At 40.1% G+C, this 22,194-nt stretch overlaps 2 protein-coding genes across 2 annotated transcripts; one reads left to right on the top strand and one right to left on the bottom strand.

Annotated features, from left to right (window-relative positions):
- Positions 1-6,289: 6,289 nt before the first annotated feature.
- gjb7 (gap junction protein beta 7) lies at positions 6,290-9,298 on the bottom strand. Its single transcript, XM_015353380.2, has 2 exons — positions 8,910-9,298; positions 6,290-7,535 (listed from the first exon to the last, which is right to left on the bottom strand). Exon 2 carries the CDS (start codon positions 7,508-7,510, stop codon positions 6,779-6,781), a length of 732 nt encoding a protein of 243 aa, XP_015208866.2. The 5' UTR covers positions 7,511-7,535; positions 8,910-9,298; the 3' UTR covers positions 6,290-6,778.
- Positions 9,299-16,887: 7,589 nt separating this feature from the next.
- smim8 (small integral membrane protein 8) lies at positions 16,888-20,585 on the top strand. Its single transcript, XM_006626147.3, has 3 exons — positions 16,888-16,994; positions 18,075-18,234; positions 19,599-20,585. The coding sequence occupies exons 2-3, from the start codon at positions 18,097-18,099 to the stop codon at positions 19,755-19,757; spliced, it is 297 nt and encodes a 98-aa protein (XP_006626210.1). The 5' UTR covers positions 16,888-16,994; positions 18,075-18,096; the 3' UTR covers positions 19,758-20,585.
- Positions 20,586-22,194: the final 1,609 nt, after the last annotated feature.

The raw sequence follows: 22,194 nt of genomic DNA, 5'->3' as shown, positions 1-22,194 counted from the left end.
TTGGTTAAAAGCAAGAGAGGCCGACCCCTGAAAAAAAGACCCAAGGAATGTACACAGATTAAAGAGAAGAAAAACGAGGAAGGGTTAAAACCCAAGTTACACGATGAAGGAAGCAATGCGTGTAATTGCTCAGAATCTACCACCTCGACTACCGGCCCTCCTGCACAACCCCAGCAACCACAGCAAAACATTGCTTTGAGTACATTCAAGCCGATGGGATTTGAAGTCTCTTTCCTAAAGTTCCTTGAAGAGTCTTCACGTGCTCCAAAGAGGAAAGCTAAGGAGAATCATCCTGATGACATTGCATCGAAGCAGCCAAGAACCCTGCAGCAGAAAACAGAGAATATCATCTGTAAAACATCTGAAACTCACATTAGGACCAGAGATTGTCAAAACCTAATAGATTTTAGAAACCCCTTGAATCTTACATCGGTAAAAAATGTGAAAATTGTGGTGGACAAAACCTTTTCTGATGGTGCTGACCTTTTGCTAAAGCAGCTTCAAGAAATGCGACCTATAGTTATACTTAAAAAATGGCTCTACAGTTAAGTGTAAACTGACAGGCTGAATGTTTCCATTACCAACGCTTAGAACTCAGGATTAGAACTGCAACAAGCAGGTTGCAGACTGGTTTGTAAAATCATGAATTAAAAAAGTCATTTTGCATAGTTAAACATTCGACACTATCATGTTCCTCGGTTGGAACCTACTAGATAAAAGGTAAATATTGTATTATGATTTTAGTTTTAATTTTGTAAAACAGTTTTAATAAAGCCTTTCATTTGGCTCTTTTATTAGATGAATTGTACACTTAAGCTGTCCTTTTTAGAGTTTCCATGTTAAAGTGTAGGAAGATTGAACTTTAGAGCATGTTTGTAAATCATGAAGCTTCTCTTGTCGAATTAAGTTGCCTTTGCAAAAAAAAAAAGTATAAAAATGACACCCAAGTCATGGAATTTCAATATATCCCCATGGGACTTTTTGCAACAAAGCCTTTCTGTAAAAATTAGGACTGATTTTATTTCTTCCCATTAAAGTGTTAAGTATTGTCTGTGGTTGGTTGCTCTCGTACACTTACCATGTAAATTGTAAGTTGTAGATAAGTTTTGTGTATATATTTATTCTTTGGAAAAACTACTGCCACCAGCAGTCTGTAAGTCACACCTATTAAATTCAGTTTTATTACAGATTTCATCTATTTTTATTTTTTGTTTTATGTTTACTGGTATTTGTCACTTTCAAAATTAATTTTATAAGTATGTGACTAAAACATTATTTTTAGGTATCTCATTTTAATCCTCAAGGACAATAATATATGAATCTAAAAAATCAGATATAAATGGATGAGCTCTTCCACTAAAAAGTACTAGCTGTAAATGTGAGTATACTGTAAGTAGTCAGGCCATCTGACCAGTATGCATTTGCATGATCAGTGAGATACTGTTACTTGGATACTGAAACAAAAGCAAAAGTACATCCTTATCAAAGGTATCTACCAAAATATGCAGTGTAATGTCTAAAATCACAGTACTTACATTTTTGAAGTTATAGTTCACCTTCCAAGGCAACCACTCCTTACAAAATAACATTACAAGAAGGAATGGACCAAAACAAAAAAAAAGAGTTGCATTGCATGTGCTGGAAACATCAAATGTGTTCCCATCTGATGCTGTTGAACAGGGGTGTATTGTCTTTTTATAGATGACACCGAATTCTTAGCTTTAAGTTTCTCCATAGGCTTTGGAGGCATTGACCAGCAGTTCCAGTGCACTTGACAGTGTCCAATACACCGATGAAAGTGTATCAGTAATTCTTCCTGATGATCGCTTTGTCCACCACGGTATCTACTATGGTATTGGGTATTAAGGTGGGATAACTTGGTTTTTGCTTTGTTTTCTCATAGCATACAGTAGCTACGTTGTAATTTTACTTTTTCCATTCTACCGTTTGTTTTCTCTAACCTTGTGTACATTGGAAAGGGCTGGGTCCACATTTTGAAACAACACAATTCCTTGCAAAGCATAAGTTCCTTTTAAATATCTTATTTGTGTTCTAAATATGTAGATCTGTAAGTAGAAATTTGCTGATGTGTATTCTGTATTGAATATGAATATCTGACCTTCCCCTGTCAAGCTCCAGAATGAAGTGATGCTCAACAAGTGATCTAGACACGAGTCAGCACTTTGGTCCAATAGATAGCAGAGGTCACCCCCCCCATCCAACCCTCGCCTTTCTTTTAAGAGTGTAGTGCTTTGTGCACATACCATGTGTTTCTGGGGCAGTCAAAATTATGGGGGCACCTAGTTTTTTGTATTTTGTTTTTTTGTTTGTTGCCTTGTTTGTCTTCCAGGATGACAGTTCCCACATCCACAGAGTACATGTGGGCACCCAGTGCTGTGATGAGCATGACTCTGATGTCATCAATACAGTATGTAGTAGTCTTCTCATGTCACCAGATCTGAACCCAATCCAGCTTTTGTGGGATGTTCTGGAGCAATGGGTGCGGCAGCATTTTCTACCTGTAGCAACCAGGTCTGGGTTGATTGACTCTTCTCATTAAGGAACGGTGCCTCCCATAATCCAGAGATGGATTAAGCATTCTTTCTGTTTAACTCCAGACCCCAGTAGATTGATTGCTCCACCGCACACTTTGCTCCAGGCCGTACTGGCTGCACACTGTGGCCAAACTTCCTATTAAGTGACATTTCTTTGTTTTGGCCATTACCTGTAGCTACATGTTACCTCCTCCACATTACCGAACGCAGTAAACAGGATTTTCATATGTTGCCACAGTTCCGTTGGAGATGGAATCCGATTGTCTGCAATTATGACAGCAAGTACATAACGATACATGTTTTTGAAAATGTCCCATTTGTAAAAATGGAATGCAGTCCACTGGCAGCAGATGCAGAAAAACTGGTAGTCGTGCAAGCAAATATTGCTATGGCAGAATAATCATGCTGTCCAAGAAACATCCAAGAAAGTAGATTGTTTGGAAGTCCAAGCCTTGTTTTTTTTATGAATGTTCACCTTGGAAGAGCTCATTGGTTCAGAAAAGGTGCTGTTCGGTAACTTGAAAGGGAAAACATCAACAATGTTGTATAAATTATGAAGATTAGCCTGTGACTATAAGAGATAAGATCACTTTATTAGCCCTATACAATTTCTTGCACTAGAAATCTGTCTTTTCACATACCCCAGCTTGCTCTCCATGAGACACACAGACAGGGAGAGAAGCTGGGGGTCAGAGCGCAGGGTCAGCCATTTATACAGCACCCCTGAAGCAGTTGGGGTGAAGGGCCTTGGTCAGAAGCCCAACAGAGTAGGATTCCTCTGCCGGCTGCGGGATTTGAACTGGCAACCCTACAGCTACAGAATAAATTCTTATTTATTGTTATTGTCATCCTGTAAAGCACTTTGAGAAGCCACCTTTAAAAGTGCTATATAAAGTTTATTATTATTAATATATTATTACAGGCTCAGATCCTCAGCCACAGTGCCACCGCTCCGCCTATGGGCACTAAGCCAAATTACAAGGTCACAATAACAAAGGAAATGAAGATGTTGATACATTAAGCAGTTCTAATCTTTCATCAAAACAGTAAACTATGTGAGAAGACAATCAGGTTTGGGAGAATAAAAATTGTGTATTTAGATAGAAGTTGATAACCTTAAAAACACTTCTTTGGGTGCAAAAGGGAGATGCAATAAAAGTACAGTAATTTTATTGACTTACAGAATAATTATCAAGATTTTCATAAGCTTTTCCTGTATTTCACTAAAATATTCCGGTTATCCCCAGAATTTTAATACCAAATGTGTGAATGTCAAAGATCTGCAGAGTCTAAATTCATGACTATAAGCAGCATATTATAATTATAATTATTTAACATTATTTCCTTTTTTGTCCTGTGACCTCTAAATCTGTGGTGAATTGTATATCATAGTTAGGGTTTCCTGTATCCATAAACACATTGTACAGATGTACTTTATTTGTAAAACATTGGTAAGTGGGGCTAAAAGGATTTTTATCGGACACCTCACCAAAAAAGATTCCATGCGTACCAGTTGATACAGCTGGGGATTTTATTGGAGCAATCTGAATACCTGAGGTTTGAACCCACACTTCATGCCATTGTGAGTACAGAGCTTTAATTACAACTCCACACTGCTGCCTTTAGTTATAGTATCATTTCAAGCTACATCTTGGGCTTTAGTCTGATGGCAAAGGCCAAGGCTGTTTGCATTATTTAAGCAAATATTGGTTCATCTTTTCATGCTGAATGAAAATATGCCTCTATGTACAATATCGTGAGAAACAGGACTACAGAAACATTTCTTCTTCCAGCAATGGATGTTGACTTTTTTACGTGGCTTATAAAGCCAAGGCCATAGTTCTTTTCAGTTTTTCAACACTTCCTGCTAAACTAAAAGTTTCAGAATCCGGTTCATGTTTTAGTCTGTCACAAACCTTCAAGTGTTCGCTTATTGCATGGGGAAATATGATAGGAGCCTTAGAAAGAGGATGCTATGTCATAGAAAGTAAATTAAAAAGAACACTTGATATGATTGTCTAAAATAGAAATTGAAGAGCTGTCCTTATCAATAATACTGCAATTATCAATAACAATAGTATGTAGTTCTTTTGAACATCATAAAGTCTGTATGTCTTTCTGTTGTATTCTAGTATTCATGTGAATAACTGTGAATCAATTGGGTTATCTCCTTTTCAGAGATGACATTTGCAATGTGTTGCTTTTTCCCCCATCTTCCTCTGTTGTGCCGCATCTCAAAAGCCTACATGTGCCTGATCACACCTGTTGAATTTCACCAGAAGGGCCAGCTGAAGAATAGAACATTTCGTTTTAAAATGGTGTGTAAAATGAAGACTCTGGGACAAAGATAACTGTCCTTCCATTTTCAGAAACTGCTTTATCCTTAGAGAGGGAGCTGGAGCCCCAGCCAGCAGGAACAGGATGTGAGGTGGGCCTGCACACTGCACAGGCCAGCAGTTCGTGGCAGGGCACACACAACGATAGTAACACACAGCTTTGAAAAATAAACCTGGCACACACAAGCAGCATTAAGATTTGAGGTATGAGAAAAAGCAGCAGTGCCATTTCTACAAACAAATGAGTCTTGCACAGCAAGTGAGTATTGTAACCGATGGGAACAAGTAAAGGTTTATTCCGTGCTGAAAAGAGAAGAAAAATAAGCACAATATTTTGGCTGTGGAGCCTTCTTCGGGTGTGGTCTTCTTCACACCTGAAGAAGGCTCCACAGTCTAAATATTGTGAGCTTATTGTAAGTGATAGTATTTGTTACATGCTTAATACCTGTCATTGTTTTTTTTAATTGCTGAATCTAAATTACTGGACTTCAATTTGCTGTTATTTGCAGCTGTTTAATAAGTTGTATGATAAATACAGCCTCATGCTCAATTTTACAGGTAAAGATCTTCATGTTTTCTGAATGAATGGTCTTTCATATTCCATCTTCTAACAGCTTTATCCAATTCAGAGTCCCGGGGGAGACGGAGCCTGTTCTGGCAAGTGACTGGCACAAAGCAGGATACCCCAGCCACCAGTCCATCGGCTCTGCCATACCCCTTTCTTAATCATCCTCATGGTGATTTACAGCTGGCTGAATTCAAGGCTGGTCTCAAAGCTGGAACATTTTGAAGGGTGAAGAAGATCCAATTAAATACAAAAGTTAAATAAGGCAGATTCGGGAAGAGCCATGCAGTTTAGTTTCTTAAGATGATTTCTCAAAAGGGGTGAGGGACAAAGGGTTGGAGCACGGGAAGAGTCCTACTTGGTGATTAGGATGGTCTTTTAGCCTCCAGCCCACTCTTGCAGCTTATGTTTACAATGGCACTCATTCACATAAAGAAACGTCCAGCAGAAAGGATATATCCAGTTTAACATCAAGAAATCAAGTCATGTGAATGCTGGATCTTGAGGGTGTAACAAGTTGAACTTGTCAGCCTATGTTAGAAATCTAATTTAAATCTAGAAATCACTCTATTCATTTGACATATTTTAGATTGGACATAATTCTGCTGATTTCTTATAAAGAATATTACTAGTAGGGTTTTAATGTAATTAAAAGCATAAGAAATCTGTATCATGAATGGTTTTTAAGGTTTTCTGCAATTAACAAGGTTTTATCATTTGTCAGGTATAACTTAAATTATGTGTTAACATTTCTAATGATCGATTTGACACGTAACCTTACCGAAAACCAACATTAATAAATCGTATTAGAAAATGTATCACCCGGTACGATCTTATGTATCATCTCGTTTTTATTGAGGCTGAATTATGCAGTGGCACCACTGTAGCTGTTGGCCATTCTCTTCCTGTTTGCTGTTCAGATTCGCTGTAGTTTGTTTCCACTCCGCTGAACTCCTCTAATGACAACAGCAGAATAGGATCACAATATTCCAGAGGAACTGCTTTCAAAAGCCACGAAAGTCATTTTTTATGTGTACTGCAACATTGCGCTGATTAAGGAAGTTGCAGAGTGGGCAGAGTGTTTTGCTCGAATTTGAGCAGGACGTAAAGACAGAAATTTCACGAGTGAATAGATGAGGGCAGGCAGGTCCTCTGTGCCTCCCGTTCCTCATGATGGGTTCTTGACAGCTTCGTGTTGTCTGGCCTAAGGAGACGCCACAGCCCTTCCTCTGAATTCCTGCTTTAGCCTGTCAGTTGTGCACACACAAAACAATCGCTGGTAACACCTCGTGTGTCAAGACGTTTTTTTAACCGCGGGTTGTTCAGCTGTTCGAGTCTGGGCTCGAGGCTGTAGAGCCGTTGGCTCCTGGGTGCTGCTGGCACTGGCAGTGGACCTTCTCCTCCAGCGGGACACAGCTCTTGGAAAAGCATTTCCAGCACTGCTTGGAGATGATGTACAACATCTCGCACACGTTGAGGACGATGCACAGGACCGAGGCGCAGCCCATGATGTAGAGGAAGATCTTCTTCTCGGTGGCTTTGGAGATGAAGCAGTCCACCGTGTTGGGGCAAGGGGTCTGATCGCACTGGAGGAGCTTGGGAACGTCGAAGCCACTGTACAGGAAGTAGAAGGCCAGCAGCGACCCCACCTCAAAGGCGGTCTTAAAAATGAGGCTGATGAGGTAGGTGCACCACAGGCCACCGTCGATCTTTCCCTTGTCCACGTAGAGCTTCTTCTTGCTCTTTCTTTCTCGGTGTTCCCGGTAGGCCACGTGCAGGGCCACCAGGAGGGACGGGGTGGAGACCATGATGAGCTGCAGGGCCCACAGCCGGGCCTGGGAGATGGGGAAGAAGTAATCGTAGCACACGTTTTCGCAGCCGGGCTGGTTGACGTTGCACACAAAATCCTTCTGCTCGTCCTTCCAGACCTGCTCCGCGGCCGCCACGTAAATCAGTATCCGGAAGACAAAGACGATGGAGAGCCAGATCCTGCCTATGGCCGTGGAGTACTTGTTCACTCCACTCAGCACGTTTTCCAGGAATCCCCAGTTCATGGTCGCTTTCCCCGAGGAGCCTGCACTGTAGAGGGGGGAAAGCAAAGGGTGTTGGGTCTTCTGCAGTCGCCATTTGTACAATCTGTCTGGTGGGCTGTGGGCCCGCTTTGAATGATTGGTCCAAAAAAAAGATACTATTGTTTTCCGTTTTTAAGATTAGTTCAGAAACTTTATGATGGGCATTACCGAATGCAAAAGCCCATTTAGCGCTTAGAAATCTGCTTTTAAGTTTAATTTTGCAGTGTGTGCGTGTGATGGTTGAGATTCTCAGCAAAGATAGATTTTAATCAATGAGTTTTAGGTAACCCACGCATTTATGAGTTACAATTTACATTTTATGAAGATTATATTGCAATTTCTTTAAAAACTTCCTTGGAAACATTAAATGAAAGACTGCTCTACGATCATCGTTAAACTTATCAGAGTATGTTTAACTGCAGTATTCAAATAAAAGACTGGAAAACTAGTTTTTTATGGGGTGCACATTGTTTAAATGATAGGGAAATCAGGTACTTTCAAGTAAATGTTACCACAGTTCAGTAACTTGCTTAACTACAGTTATGTTTCTATAAAGACTTAGTTTTTATCAAATAGGTAATGAGATGCAAAAATGTTTCTCAACACCCGATATGAGGATTTTAAACAGCGTGGTCCATTACTACCTACTGTAATTGCAAAATAACTTATTTCACAGCTATGAAATATACCAATATTTCAATTATATTCATCATGGATATAATGTACCACTTGCCTCATCATTATCTGTAAATTGTTTATAAACCAGATTTGTATGAAAGGTTTTAATATAACATACTTATACGTTGAGAGAAATCGAGAGATATTACAGTAATACTATCTTAATTTAAATTAGGGGACATTCCAGGTTACTTTGCTATTTCTGGGTATACATGCAGAGTGCATATTACACAACCCCTGTTGTATTAGAGAGAGACACGTTCGTTGTGTCTGTGGTTTTACATCACTTACTCGCTATTTTCTATTACATATTTCAACTAGGTACGGGTTTAAAACTCGGTCATTCCACTTCGAAAAAATATAAGCCCATAGAGTTGTTGTTATTATTCATAGAATAGTATTTGGCCACCATCCTTTTGGTAACTCTCGTTCATCTCATTTTAAAAAGATAGAATGATTATACTGAACAGTAATTATTACATAATGTGTCTAATATGAAGGCGACGTCTGCAAGATTCTCACATTCCCTTATTTTTCACTTATCGCGAATGGTCTGTTCCGTGAAAAACGAAAATTACACGCAGTTAATTTCCAGAGAAAGTGAAGATACACTCTCAAAAGGTGAATGCAACGCATAAACATTTCAATGCGCAGAAACATGCAAAATTATCGTCATAAGAGCCTGAAGAAAAATTCGACTTACCTGTGGCCACTAGTGAAACAATTTTGTTTTCGAGTTTTGGTAACGAGAGAGGTTTTATCTCTATGCGGTATCTACAGCCCAGGTCTCAGGTGTTATCTGATGCTCCTCTTTGCCTGTCAAATACACCTGCCTGGCACTAACGCCAAACCACACCTTTTTCGGTCGTCAAGGGGAGGGGGAGACATACTTTTTAAAGGAGCACTGTCTTTTTTGGTGTCTGAATTGCAAAAAAAAAACAGCAGGAATATTTACTCTAAATAGGTGCCGGGAAGAAATATAGAGCCGTTGGACAAGCAGGTCAAAATCCATAAGATGTCTCAAGCTTTACCTCTAAGATTTGAACTCTTTCGCGCATTAACCCTAGCTCTGCAACAAGTGAGACTCCCGCATTCTACATCTCTGCATTTTATTTATTTGCGACGCCTCCACACACCCTATGCGCTGACTCCAATCACAGGCTGTCCCTGGCGGTCAAGGATGACGGTCTTGCAAGAAAACCAAGGTGACAGATAAGGCGGATACAGGATCCGCACTCTTCTCTGACAGGTCGAGCAGGTCTCGTACCGCGCAATCCGGTCATGGGGAGCGCAAACTACATTAACCATCTACAAAGTTCGCGTTCCCGGTGAATCCTACAGACTTAACCCAGAGAAAGAGGTCTGTGTGGTTTAAAACTGTGGTAACTGGGGTCCTTCGAGTAAACCTCAACGAAAGCCCCTTGACAGGAGTTTCAGTTTTCTGTATATCGTCGTGAATGAGTCACGAATGACCGCTTGGAAGTTTTCACATCGTTCGTTCCCCTTGAGTGTTAATAACATTTATCAAAACGCATTATTCTCCACTGCAATTTAAGAGGCGGTCATGCAACTGGTGTCTGCTACAACATATGAGCGACAGGGCTAATAAGAACCATGAATCTGGTTTGTTTGTGATGGAGCATTGTGCGCAAGAAAACGGGGTGTGAAAGCGGTGAAATTGCAATGAGCAGGGTGCGGTCTGTAATTGTCATTAACAATACAGTCACCAAATAGCAACTGACTGCCTAATGGAAGAAGAAAAGAATGAAAATGAAAATGTACTTTTAAAAAGTCCAGGTGCGTGCAAAAGCAAATGAAATGGTTTCTATTTGAGCAGCTGGCGCACCTGTCGGTGCCAAAGCCCCAACACTCCGCGCTCATGCGGAAAAAAACAAATAGGGCTTAAATTATCCAAACCATTGATTTAGTTTCGTTTCAGATGTGAACTTGTGGTGTGATCCATACAGTATACGCAGGAAATAAAACTCCGGAGTACAATGACCGTATCGTCCTGCAAGCAGGGAGAGACGTGGTTTTGAAAAGACAAGCAAACCAGCGTGGAGTGCAAAACAGAATAGTTATTTTTCAATGGATTATGGCATTGTACCTTCTTCAGCTCTCTTTTTGTAATGAAATAACAAAACTGACATGTGTATGAATACCGTATGTATATTTTACCAATATGCATAATGTGTAAAAAACACATGGAAATGCAATTTGAGTATCTACTGTACATGTATTTCGGCCAGGCCTCTCGGGTACAGAGGTTCTCCAGTTCTGAAGCTGTAGAATGTCTGCTCTGGACTAATATGCTTGGTTATTGTCAAACATGTGGATGAGTGTCTTTAAATATTAACAACACGGAAAGATGTGTCATTGATCTCGTATAATGATTTATTAATAAACTAGCTGCAAAGAAGTAAGTTTATTGTCATCAAGCAGCTTAGCAAAGTATAAATGTAATGTAACATTAAATTATCTGTGAATTGATGTAAAATTCAATTACATTGATAGCTAGAGAAAATTACAAGGATTAAATTAGTTTGAACTATTTCAAACCAAATCGTGATATAAACCGTGGTAGAGAGGACCTTAATACTTAGAATGCTATTAGCATGCTGTGTCCCTTTTCTTACAGTACTTTCCCCTGATAAAATGTGCCAAGTTTCATAATCAATGGAGTTGGAACTTGCAGGTGTAATATTTTACAGTCCTTAACATCCCCAATTATATTCTCATGTAGTTTACTCGTCGTGATGAGGAAGAGGAAGAAAGTGAGCCGTGTTTGCTATTTTGAAGAAATGCTCAAAACAAAACTGACAGGACTGAAAGAAACCGGAAGGGAACAAAAGCAAGTAATATTTTGTGTGAAGTAAGAAAGAAAAGCAGAATCTAAGGTTACTTTGCCCTGTATTCTGTGAAAGCGATTTTGATTCTTGTTTCTCACCGTTGTATTTCTGAGTCGGTTGAGAGTAATTCATTTTTTTAATGTGGGAATCTTTTTAATTGGACTGTTCTACATTACTACGAATAATAATTGCTTACACTATATAAAAGTATACAGCACTTTTCTGGACACTCCACTCAAAGCACTTTACAGGTAATGGGGATCCCCTCCACCACCACCAGTGTGCAGCCCCACCTGGATGATGCGACAGCAGCCATAGTGCACCAGTACTCTCACCACACATCAGCTATCAATGGGGAGATGAAAAGAACGATAAAGCCAATTCAGGGATGAGGGATTATTAGGAGGCCATGATGGGTAAAGGCCAGGACACCAGAGTAACACCCTTACACTTTTTGAGAAACACCCTGGGATTTTTAATGAGCATAGAGAATCAGGACTTCAGTTGTATGTCTCATGTAAAGGACAGCGTCCCCATCACTATACTGAGGCATTAGGACCCACACCGACTGCAGGGTGAGTGCCCCCTACTGGACCCTCTAATACCTTTTCCAGCAGGAACCTTAGTTTTTCCCAGGAGGTCTCCCATCCAGGTACTGACCAGCCTCACACCTGCTGAGCTTCAGTGGGTTTCCATTGGTGAGTTGCAGGGTGATACAGCTGCTGGCTATAAATGGTGGGACAAACTTCATGGGAAGTTGATGAAGTTCTTGGAAATACAGTAGCAAACGATTGAAATTGAATACAATAATGAGAGGAAATATCGTGTCATGACCTAGTTTTCTGTAATAATTAAGATTTTACACAAATAATAAAAATCTTTAAATAATGTAGACTGTAGCACTGACAGCAAATAACATCCTTAGTGGTAAAGGTACCTGTTTACCCAGAGCTCCAGAACCTTGTGATTTTTCACATTTTAAACTCTCCTTTCTTTTGTTCCACACTCCTTTCAGTGTGGTAACAAAATAATAACCCCATGACATCAACATAAAAACATAAAAAGAACAAATATTTATTTACAACAATTTACACACAACCTCCATGACTATACAGATACTTACAAATCTGTGAGTGCTGCCTCTGACAGAAACAGAAGAACACAATTTCCCCTGTAACTGAGGCGTGCATACCTTAAAAGGGAAAGAGGGAACCAGTGTCTCATGAAATAAAAATCCTACTCAGAGCTAAAATACTCCCTAAATGGACGCTTAACAATTGTAGAACGAATGGAAACCTTTTTCCTTATTCCAAACAATACATCACTACACAAGTAAGTTACATATTATAACCTTGCTGATATCACAGATAGGAACTCAGCATTTCCACTACCATAATAAGTCAGCAGTCCTTTTCATAAAGCCATAAAGAGTTGGTCTCTGTGCTCACTTCTGTTTCTGTTATTGTTCATCTTGATTTCTGCATGGCCTTTTGGATGCTGATTGAATTTATCAGATTAGTTATCAGCAATTGGATCCATGCATCCATTTCCCAATACGGGCTCACAGGTGAGTCAGGGCCTATTCAGGCAGTTGTGCAAACGCTTAAGGAGTGCCCATCATTTACTTGCAGAATGGGATACGGATGATAAGACATTTAAACATTCTGATACCATTCAACCCATAACCATGTAGAAATGATTGGCATTCATCAAGGTGTGAGGAACCAATAATTCATATATCCCCATGGTACAAGCCTGAAGGAATAACCATCCAAAACAGTACTGTTAGGTCAGTAAACAGAGATGTCATGACTGTAGTCCCTCCCCCTTAAGGGTGCTCTGGCTCTTTCACATTGTAGTTGATTTTCTGCACCTGCTCCCTGTTCCAGCCCACCTCAAAAGCCAGATGCTCACTCTCTTCCGGGTTCTGCATTGGAACATGGACGCCCGGAGGCCCACCTACCACCGAGTCACCCTACGCCCGCGGCTCGAGGGCATAGGCCTCCTATCGGCGTCCCGAACCAGCCGAGTCCAGGGCCTGGAGCACCTGGTCCCGTTACCCATTTTTTATTCCCCGTCCTTGCACCGGATCCCACTCCGGTTTTTAACTTTTGTCGTGTTGTCTTTTCTGGATATCCTGTTTTTTGGACTTTTAGACTTCGCCCCGGTTTTCCCCCTGGACTCCTTCGGATCTGTTCGCCTGGACCACGCCCCCCTGAGCACCAGTGCACACTTGTCATGCCCCCCTGTTCGTCTACCAGCCCAGTTCCTCGTCTCCTCCCCGTGTCTGTTCACCCCCTTCCGGATTGTGCTGTCTGCATAGGGTCCTGAAAGACACTTCCTAACATGAGATAGGGAAAATGGCAGGCAGGAGCGGAACCAAGAAAGTTTGGAACCCTTAATGTTGGTTGATCCTTGTGTATTTTAGCAAGAAAAAACATAATTAGTTCTTCATGAAAGTCTAAATAAAGACATAACAGTATCTAGATGATTTAATTAAAAGAATGATCCAGCCGTAAATGAGTTTGTGAAGGAGTGTGTAATAATTTAGATTTAGTAACTGGTTGCACCCCCTTGAGCAGCAATTACTTCCACTAGATATTTCACGTAACTGTTTAGCAGTGTTTCACGATGGCTTTTAAGAATTTAGTGACATTTGAGGGATTCCTTCGCATGAACAGTTTGCTTCAGGTTCCACCATAACAGTTCAATGGGATTTAGGTCCATTCTTTGAGTTGGCCAGACCAGAATGCAAATTGTCTTCTTCAGACATTCTAAGGTACATCTGCTTTTCTGATTAGCTTCTTTGTCTTTGTTCTTTTTGTTTCTTCTGGGCCCTCCTCTATCCTCTGGGCTATCTGAACCATTCCCGTTCATTCTTTTCTTGATGGCTGAGGCATGTACACTGACGTTAGCCACAACCATAGAGGCCTGGAGATCCTTAGATGCTACTCTGGTCTTCTTTGTGACTTCATACTGTAGATGATTTCCCATGTTCCTCTTTAGGATGACTGGTCCTGGATATGATCACTGTAGTCTTGAATATTTTCTATTGGCAATATCACTTTATTGCAATTTCTTGTATTAGGAATTTGTCTTTTCACATACCCCAACTTGCTCTCCATGAGACACACAGGCAGGGAGAGAAGCTTGGGGTCAGAGCACAGGGTCAGCCATTGTACAGCGCCCCTTGAGCATTTGGGGTTTAGGGCCTTGCTCAGGGACCCAATGGAGTAGGATTCCGCTGCCTGCCATGAGATACGAACCGGCAACCTTCCAGTCACAGGCGCAGATCCTGAGCCACAGAGCCACCAGTGTATAGATATGATCAAATATTTTGAAATGATTTTCTCCAGGCTCACGAGCATGAACTTTTCTGAGGTCCTCTGAAATCTCTTTTTAACATGGCACGATATGTTTCTGCTAATCTGTATGGTAAATACCAATCTCAAAGTTTCTAACCATTATGAACAGTAGATTCCTGACTGCCCAAATGCAGTCCTTGTTGACTTGTTTCCCAATTGTTTAACCATCTGATTATAATTGCCCCCTTAATTGTGCTATGTAAACTGGAGGTTCTCTTATTATTTCACATACACTGATTTTTTAATCATGTTTTGTACTCCATATACCACTGTGTCTCAAAGAAATAAATTGTTAAATATAAGCCGTCTTGAGAAAGGCTATTTAAGAAAAGATATTCTTTGATACAAAATAAAAAATATTTGGTAAAACAATATTTTAACTGAAGATCCTTTCTCAACATTCTACTGTACATAGCAAATTAAATTCCGTGTAAGTAAATGTAAAATTGTGCATATTGGTAAGAAAACTATAAGAATTATGCCATAGAAGAAACATAATTAGAACACACAGTCAAAAAAAAACAAGTGGACAGTCATTGATTCATTTCTTTCGGCGTCTGCTTTTTTATAGCAATGCAAAAAATAAAAGGTAAAATGGAGTACATACTGTAGTAACACAGCAAAGGGTGTAAAATACAAATCCATAGCAGTTATCTTTTAATAGGTAGGTCCTGAGTAAACCACACACGTGCAGTCATGAGATAGTAATCAGTATTCTTTATTTACAGTGCAAGGAATGAATGTAAACCAAAAAACACATAAAGCAAAAGCCTAAGGTTTTCCTTTAACATCTGACTTTTCCTTTCCCTCTCTAACAATAACCAGGCAGTTTAGCTGCTTACCAGATTCCAAACACCAATGTTCACATCGAACTTTTTTACTAAAAACTTAAGTTTATCTCGGAAACTCTTTCACTGTCTTTCTTGGAGACTCTTCTCAAAACAGCTACAGTATTTTCAAATGTCAAAATTTGAAATCTGAGTCTGAGTCTCTTCTCAAAACACATGTCCAGAATTCTCAAAAGGTCCAGTATCCATTAAACACCAGGTTGGTCAGACACTTCCATTCCTCTGATGCAATCATATAACACAAGATCAGCCCTCTGTCTCTAGAGAACAGATGTTTTCTAGTCACCTGCTGGCCTCCACTCTGGTTTCAAAAACTGTCTTCTTCCAGCTGGCCAGGTGACTGAGGACAGCAGCTCATTCCCCACAGTCTCTCTTCATGACTGAAGAGGCTGTTCACACACAAACCTCACTCAAAACTGACAGATAGCCCAAATAAAGTCCAGGATTTCCATTTGGTTCAGAAAAGGTAAAGGATTCAGATTCACTATCAAAACGTTTGCAGAAGATAACAAAAAATACAAACACAGATGAGATATTTTTGAGGAATTCTATTAAGTATGATAATATAACATGTGAAGACTAAATGGTTTGAAATCAGTTTCTGGCCACAGTAGGGACTCAAGACTACATTTTGGGACAGGAGCTGTATTTTTGAAGGGAAGTGAAGAGTTTTCTTTTTAAATTCATCAGACAGAATATGTCAATCTTCTTTATTTGAATGTAGTTTTTTACAGATCAAAGTTAGGCTCTTTTTCTGCCTCAGTTTACAAAAGCAGGCCCACCTGTGGAAAATTATTTTATGAATGCAGTTTTCCTTTTGCGTATAGACATTTAAAAGTCAATTGTTTTCCAGGACATAATCAGGTGCTAATTAAAAAGTACCGACCACTCAAATTGTATCTGGGGGAACCACTTTCCTCTGTGTCTGTTTGTTCTGGACCCAGTAAAGTTCTTCATTGCTGACAAGCTGAGTTCAGTTTTCTGTTTCAGTTGAGATTTGACATTTTCTTTCAGCTCTCTGGCTGTCTGTTCATCTTCATCTGAAGATTTTCACGTAAGACTTATTCAGTCGGAAATTAGGGAGTGATGTCTTAACATGTTGAGGAAAGACTACATCAAGTTATGTGTGTTGTTGAAAATAATGTACTTTAAGTTATTGGTGATGCCAAGGACTGTGTGCAGATGAGGTTTAAAAAGCAGATCAATTACAGTGAAGGCATCTTTTACCGGGCCTCAAAAATGATCAGGTCAGCAGCCACATTCCAGCTGTTTAGCAAAAGCAGAGCTTTCTTCCTGCTGTTCGGCAATGGAATTATTCCTTCACGTCAGTCAGTTCATTCAAACCAAAACAGCTGGCTCATAGTGGCAACTGCAAAATAGCACCCTATGAAAGTTTTAACATAGCACCCTGGAGCAACTGTGGCTCAAACCTGATGGACAAAAACAACACTTCTGGATGATGAATACATTTTTACAGCTCTTCTAAATTTATGACACGGATATTTGTGTTAGCATCGGTATAGTTAGAGATCTACTGGATCTGCTGGAGCACCAATAAGCGAGGGGTTTCCTTGGCAACGTACAGTATTTTCAATGTACCGTGTCGGTATGCCCGGCAGCAGAGGGCGCTGTCTCGTTTGCCGAAGTATTTTCATCGCTCTTCACAATTTCTTCCCGATGGAAGTAGGTTGTTTTATGTTGTTGCCTGTTACAGAGGAGTGAGCAGGTAACTAACTTTTGATTTCGGTTTAAAATATGAGCGCTGGACAATTGAGGCGTATTTACTGCTTCAGACATTAACTAAGCAGATATACGATAATAGTGAAAAGGGAACCATGAATTCGTGTGCTTAATATCGTAGCTACAGAAGGCCAAATATATCGAGTATTAAAAGAGTATGTATTGTACCTAAATACTCAATGAATATGAACCAGCAGGTGGGTTATATGTGACATAAATGTACAAGGTATAAATAGGGATCTTTTGTCATCATTGTCAGCCATTTAGTCAATAAAATGAACCACTTCAACGAGACACAATAAAACTGCACTTTCGGTGTGTATAAGCAGTCACTGATCATTTGCTTTTTCTGGTTAATAACATAATCGTTCAAAAATTTCACAGTCGACAGTTCTTTAGCTTTATGCGTGTGCTTAAATAATGCTTAGGGGCTTGAGCACAGCGCGTTATTCTGTTATTTCTAACTAACAAGTGAATATGTTTCCTTCGGAAGACGAAGTTTAAAGACCTTGATTGTACATTTTATACATTTTATTTTTTTTGGCCACGTGTATTCCCTGTGTATAACAAAAGTGTGTGATGAGGGCACATTTATTGTTTTTTAGTATTAGTTTATTCGTTGGTCCAATTGATTTGTGTTACACCGACCCAGTCAGTAGTGTGTAATTCAATGATCTCATCTCTCAGGTGTCAGTTTCTAGGACAAGTATAAGAATCACAGTCCCAAAGGGTTCGTAGGTAATTTATAATCATGGCCAAGAAAAGAGCTGGAAACACTGACAGCAGACCAATTAAGAGAACAGATACAGTTTCCCTCAAGAACCAGGAGTGAAAATCAGTGCCTTAGAGTTCTGAGAGCGTAATGCACAGTTACCATGGGCCAGTACATGACACTGCAGAACACATCTCTCTCTGTTATATTAATGTCACGGTCCTTCTTCTAATCAGGATGTAAGATGGTGCAGCAGGATTTTAAAGGTTTAAGCAGTGAATTAACGGCGGAACATAACTTGCTTTCATCTGTGAGCGGGAGCAGCCAAGGACAGTGATGCGTGCTTGTGTGCAGGTTCTGTGTGCAGGCCCTGACCATGTCCTCACCCTCTCCTGACCCGGGCAAGGCAAAGACCGAGCTGCCGAAGGAGCAGGGCTACAGAGCCCCGGGGCTGAGGGGAGTTCAGACTACCACGCTGTTCCGTGCCATCAACCCCGAGCTCTTCATCAAACCAGTAAGGGTCCCGGCGGCTGCTAGCGAGCTTTAGTGACTCGTGGCTCAGTGTTTGTTCAGGCCTGCTGAAGGATAATGAATACCAAAGAGCAAGTGATGAACGTCAAATGCTGAGTACTGTCATTGTGAGACAGAAAACATCAAGATAACACTGGTTGGAAGTGTGATAAATTTCAGTTCTTATTTGGTTAGAAATCTGCTCCCTTTAAGCGGAAGTGCCTTATCTTCATGGGACGATGTCCTGTCACTGATGATGTGGGAAGTTATGATGGACTGCTCACTTTTTTTTACTCCATCAGCTTGCACTTTCCACTGACATGAACATGGTGATTCTGAAGTATCCGATCACCTTATGTCCATTGGGTTATAACTCAATACTGAGTTACTGTAAGTAAATGCATAGTTCCTTGCTTAAACCCTCTCATGTACTGTAGCTTGGAGATTGCTTATGAAAAGCAGTTTTCAAGCCCGTCTGCAGATTCTCAATAGGATTCAAGTCAGGAGTTTAACTTATAAAGGTCAGCTTTATAATGCTTTCTTATACTCAAGCCACTACAGTGTTGCTTTTGATCATTGTCCTTCTGAAAGGTTAATTTTTGTCCCCGGTTTAGGTTTAGCTTAAGAAGCCAGAATTTGTCTGGAGCAAGTTTCCCTGTTTGCTTCATCTCCTGACAATCTTCCCAGTACCTGCCGATGAAAAGCAGAGCTATGACATAATGCTGCCACCACCATGCTCAACAGCAGGGATGAGGCTGACTGAGTGATGCACCATGTTTGGTTTGCATTAGATAATGTCATGTTTTGCATTTAGACAAAAAGTTACGATTTTGTTTTGTCTGACCCAGATCCTTTTGTCACACACTTACAGTGTCATGTAGGTGCTTTGTTGCAAAATCCCATGTTAGATTCAACAAGTTTTTTTTTCAGTTCCATACAAACTCCTTTTGTGTAATGACAGGGGTATGGTTGGTCCATGGACATTTTCTCCATCACTGCCAATGAACAACAACTCTTTCAAAAAAATGAATGTTGATCATTAACCACTATTATTACTAACAGAGACAACTCAGATAATTGTGTGGTTTGTTAATGTGATTTTTTGTGAATTACCACAGCAAAGGCTTTGAATACTTATATGCCCATAACTTTTGTATTTCCAGTATCTTTCATGTTTATTTGCTTCTTGCTTTCTGTTTTTGAATGTGTGGAGTAGGTTGTGTACCGTATATATTATTTGTTACTTTAAGTTGTTATGACTGCATGTTTAAAGCAAAATGTAAAAACTGAGCAAGGGTCTGAATAATTTTGCAACATGTCGGATGCTTATCCTACAGTATATGTAATGTTGTTGTTTCTAAATTACAGAACAAGCCTGTGATGGCTATTGGACTGCTCACACTCTCACTGTGTGTGGGATACCTTGGATATCTTCATGCCACCACAGAGAACAAGCAAGACTTGTACGAAGCCATTGACAGCGAAGGAACAAGACACATGAGAAGAAAATCATCCCGATGGGATTGATTATGTGCTCTGAGCATTGCTTTCTTGGGTATAATGGAACTGACCTACCAGTGTTATTTACTGTTTCAGCTGTAATGCCCAATACAACACTGGTGATAAAATAAGACGTCAAAAACTACAGTAAACAAATGCACGGAGAGTGTATAAATATGTATTTTTTGATGTGAGAGTCATTTTCAATATTCTTTTAATTTATCATGCTTGTAGTGTTATACATTTCTGATTTTCCTTCCATTGATTTTAATGCTGTTTTGTAAATCTTTTTTTTCCAGTTAAAAAGAAATATAGCCTTTAAATAAGTAAGCTGTTTAAATTTGCTTCTACTGTCTGTCATGTTTATCTAATCTTAGCAGTATTCCTAGAGTTCCTAAACTCTAAGCTGAAATGTTTTTTTCAGTGTAATAAACTCAACCAATATAAATTTGTATATACTGTATGGATTATATCCAGGGCACCATGGTGGTGAAGTGGTCCTTTATTGGCAATCCTCTATTGGATAAAGAGGTTAGAAGATGGATGGATTTATATCCAGTCTTATGAATAAGATGTATTCTCCATGCTCCTGAACACCATCTTTCTAAAGCTGTGTGAAAGGCAGCAATATACAGTACTTATACATTGTATGAATGTCAACAGAAGTACTGGACTGTGGGTCTACAGCCTGTGTTTGATTCAACATCTGAAAGGCAAAGTCCCTCTGAGACGTTTTCAGCGGATTTGGTTGAGATTACATAGATTAAAGTCTTTGCTAACATGGCCATTGACTAGTTTATACTAGAGATAAATCCTAAAACATTGGCTCTATGCAATAAAAATACTCAAAAATCATTAGCCAGCAGCCATATCACCCTGCAACTCACAACTGGCAACCCACTGAAGCTAAGCAGGTGTGAGCCTGGTCAGTACCTGGATGGGAGACCTCCTGGGAAAAACTAAGGTTGCTGCTGGAAGAGGTGTAAGTGGGGCCAGCAGGGGGCGCTCACCCTGTGGTCCATGTGGGTCCTAATGCCCCAGTATAGTGATGGGGACACTATACTGTAAACAGGCGCCGTCCTTCGGATGAGACGTAAAACCGAGGTCCTGACTCTCTGTGGTCATTAAAAATCCCAGGGCGCTTCTCGAAAAGAGTAGGGGTGTACCCCGGTGTCCTGGCCAAATTTCCAATTGGCCCTTACTAATCATGGCCTCCTAATAATCCCCCTCTATGAATTGGCTACATTACTCTGCTCTCCTCCCCACTGATAGCTGATGTGTGGTGAGCGTTCTGGCGCACTATGGCTGCCGTCGCATCATCCAGGTGGATGCTGCACATTGGTGGTGGTGGAGGGGAGTCCCCATTACCTGTAAAGCGCTTTGAGTGGAGTGTCCAGAAAAGCGCTATATAAGTGTAAGCAATTATTATTATTATTATTATTATTAGAAATATATTTTGTAAAACCTTTGAACTGTAAAATTCTTGAGAAACTTCAAGCAGTATATATTATTTCTGGAATACAATTATACTTTTGCGTAGTAAGGGCGGCTATTCTGATTTAATTTAAACAAAGCAAAATTAGAAACCTTTGGACAATTCTACTTACTGACTTTATGAAATGGTCAGCTAGTTAATATTCATACTGTATATCCCAACAAGTTCAGGTTTATAGTCTTACATACCCAAGTACATGCTTATTTGTGTGTTTTCCTCTCCTGACAAATGACATTACAAGTAGTTGGAGACAGAAACATGGCAGTAGGTGTAATTTTAAGTATTCCCATAGCAGTGGTGTGCAAAATTCAAGTAGTGGCAATATTTTGAGTTCAGTGTAAAAACGGGGGTGTCGGTGGGGGTGTGAGGATTTAAGAAGTGCAGTTTAGGAACCTTATGGCTGTGAGTTAGAAGCTTTCTTTGAATTTAGAGGTCCGGACTTTTATACTCCTCTAAGTCTTCTGCCGAAAGATTGACTCTATTGTCAGCTCTCTGTCATGGGAAGAACATAAACAATGGGGTTCTACTGCATCACAATAGCTTCACTCCAGAACTCATTGGACACAGGAGTGGACACAGGGCTATTGTGGTGTCCTGCTACAGTACATGGCACCTCACAATCAGTCGACTCATGATCAATCAGCTTTGCTTCCTACTGAAACAACATTTGGAGAAAACAATTATTTGTGCCTGGAAATGAAAAATGAGTTTGTTAAACTAGTATCAGATTACCAATGCATTTGTAGTAATCCAGCTGGAGGGAGGCCATGTCACATACAGGAACCTGTTTCCTTAGGACTCTGCAGTCCACAGGTGTGTCAGACAGAATTATGCAGAAAGGAGGTGCTAATAATAATCTCCATCAGCAAGTTGTATGAAGAATCAAAACCCCTTGGGACACAATGTTATACCCACATCAAAATAATAGGTACAGCATACTCAGAGTATACTGCAATACAATTTAATTAG

The sequence above is a fragment of the Lepisosteus oculatus genome, chromosome 2 (assembly GCF_040954835.1).
Source record: "Lepisosteus oculatus isolate fLepOcu1 chromosome 2, fLepOcu1.hap2, whole genome shotgun sequence".
Classification (NCBI taxonomy): Eukaryota; Metazoa; Chordata; class Actinopteri; order Semionotiformes; family Lepisosteidae; genus Lepisosteus; species Lepisosteus oculatus.
Note: the sequence above shows the minus strand (reverse complement) of the source record. Positions and strands in the feature narration are given on the sequence as shown.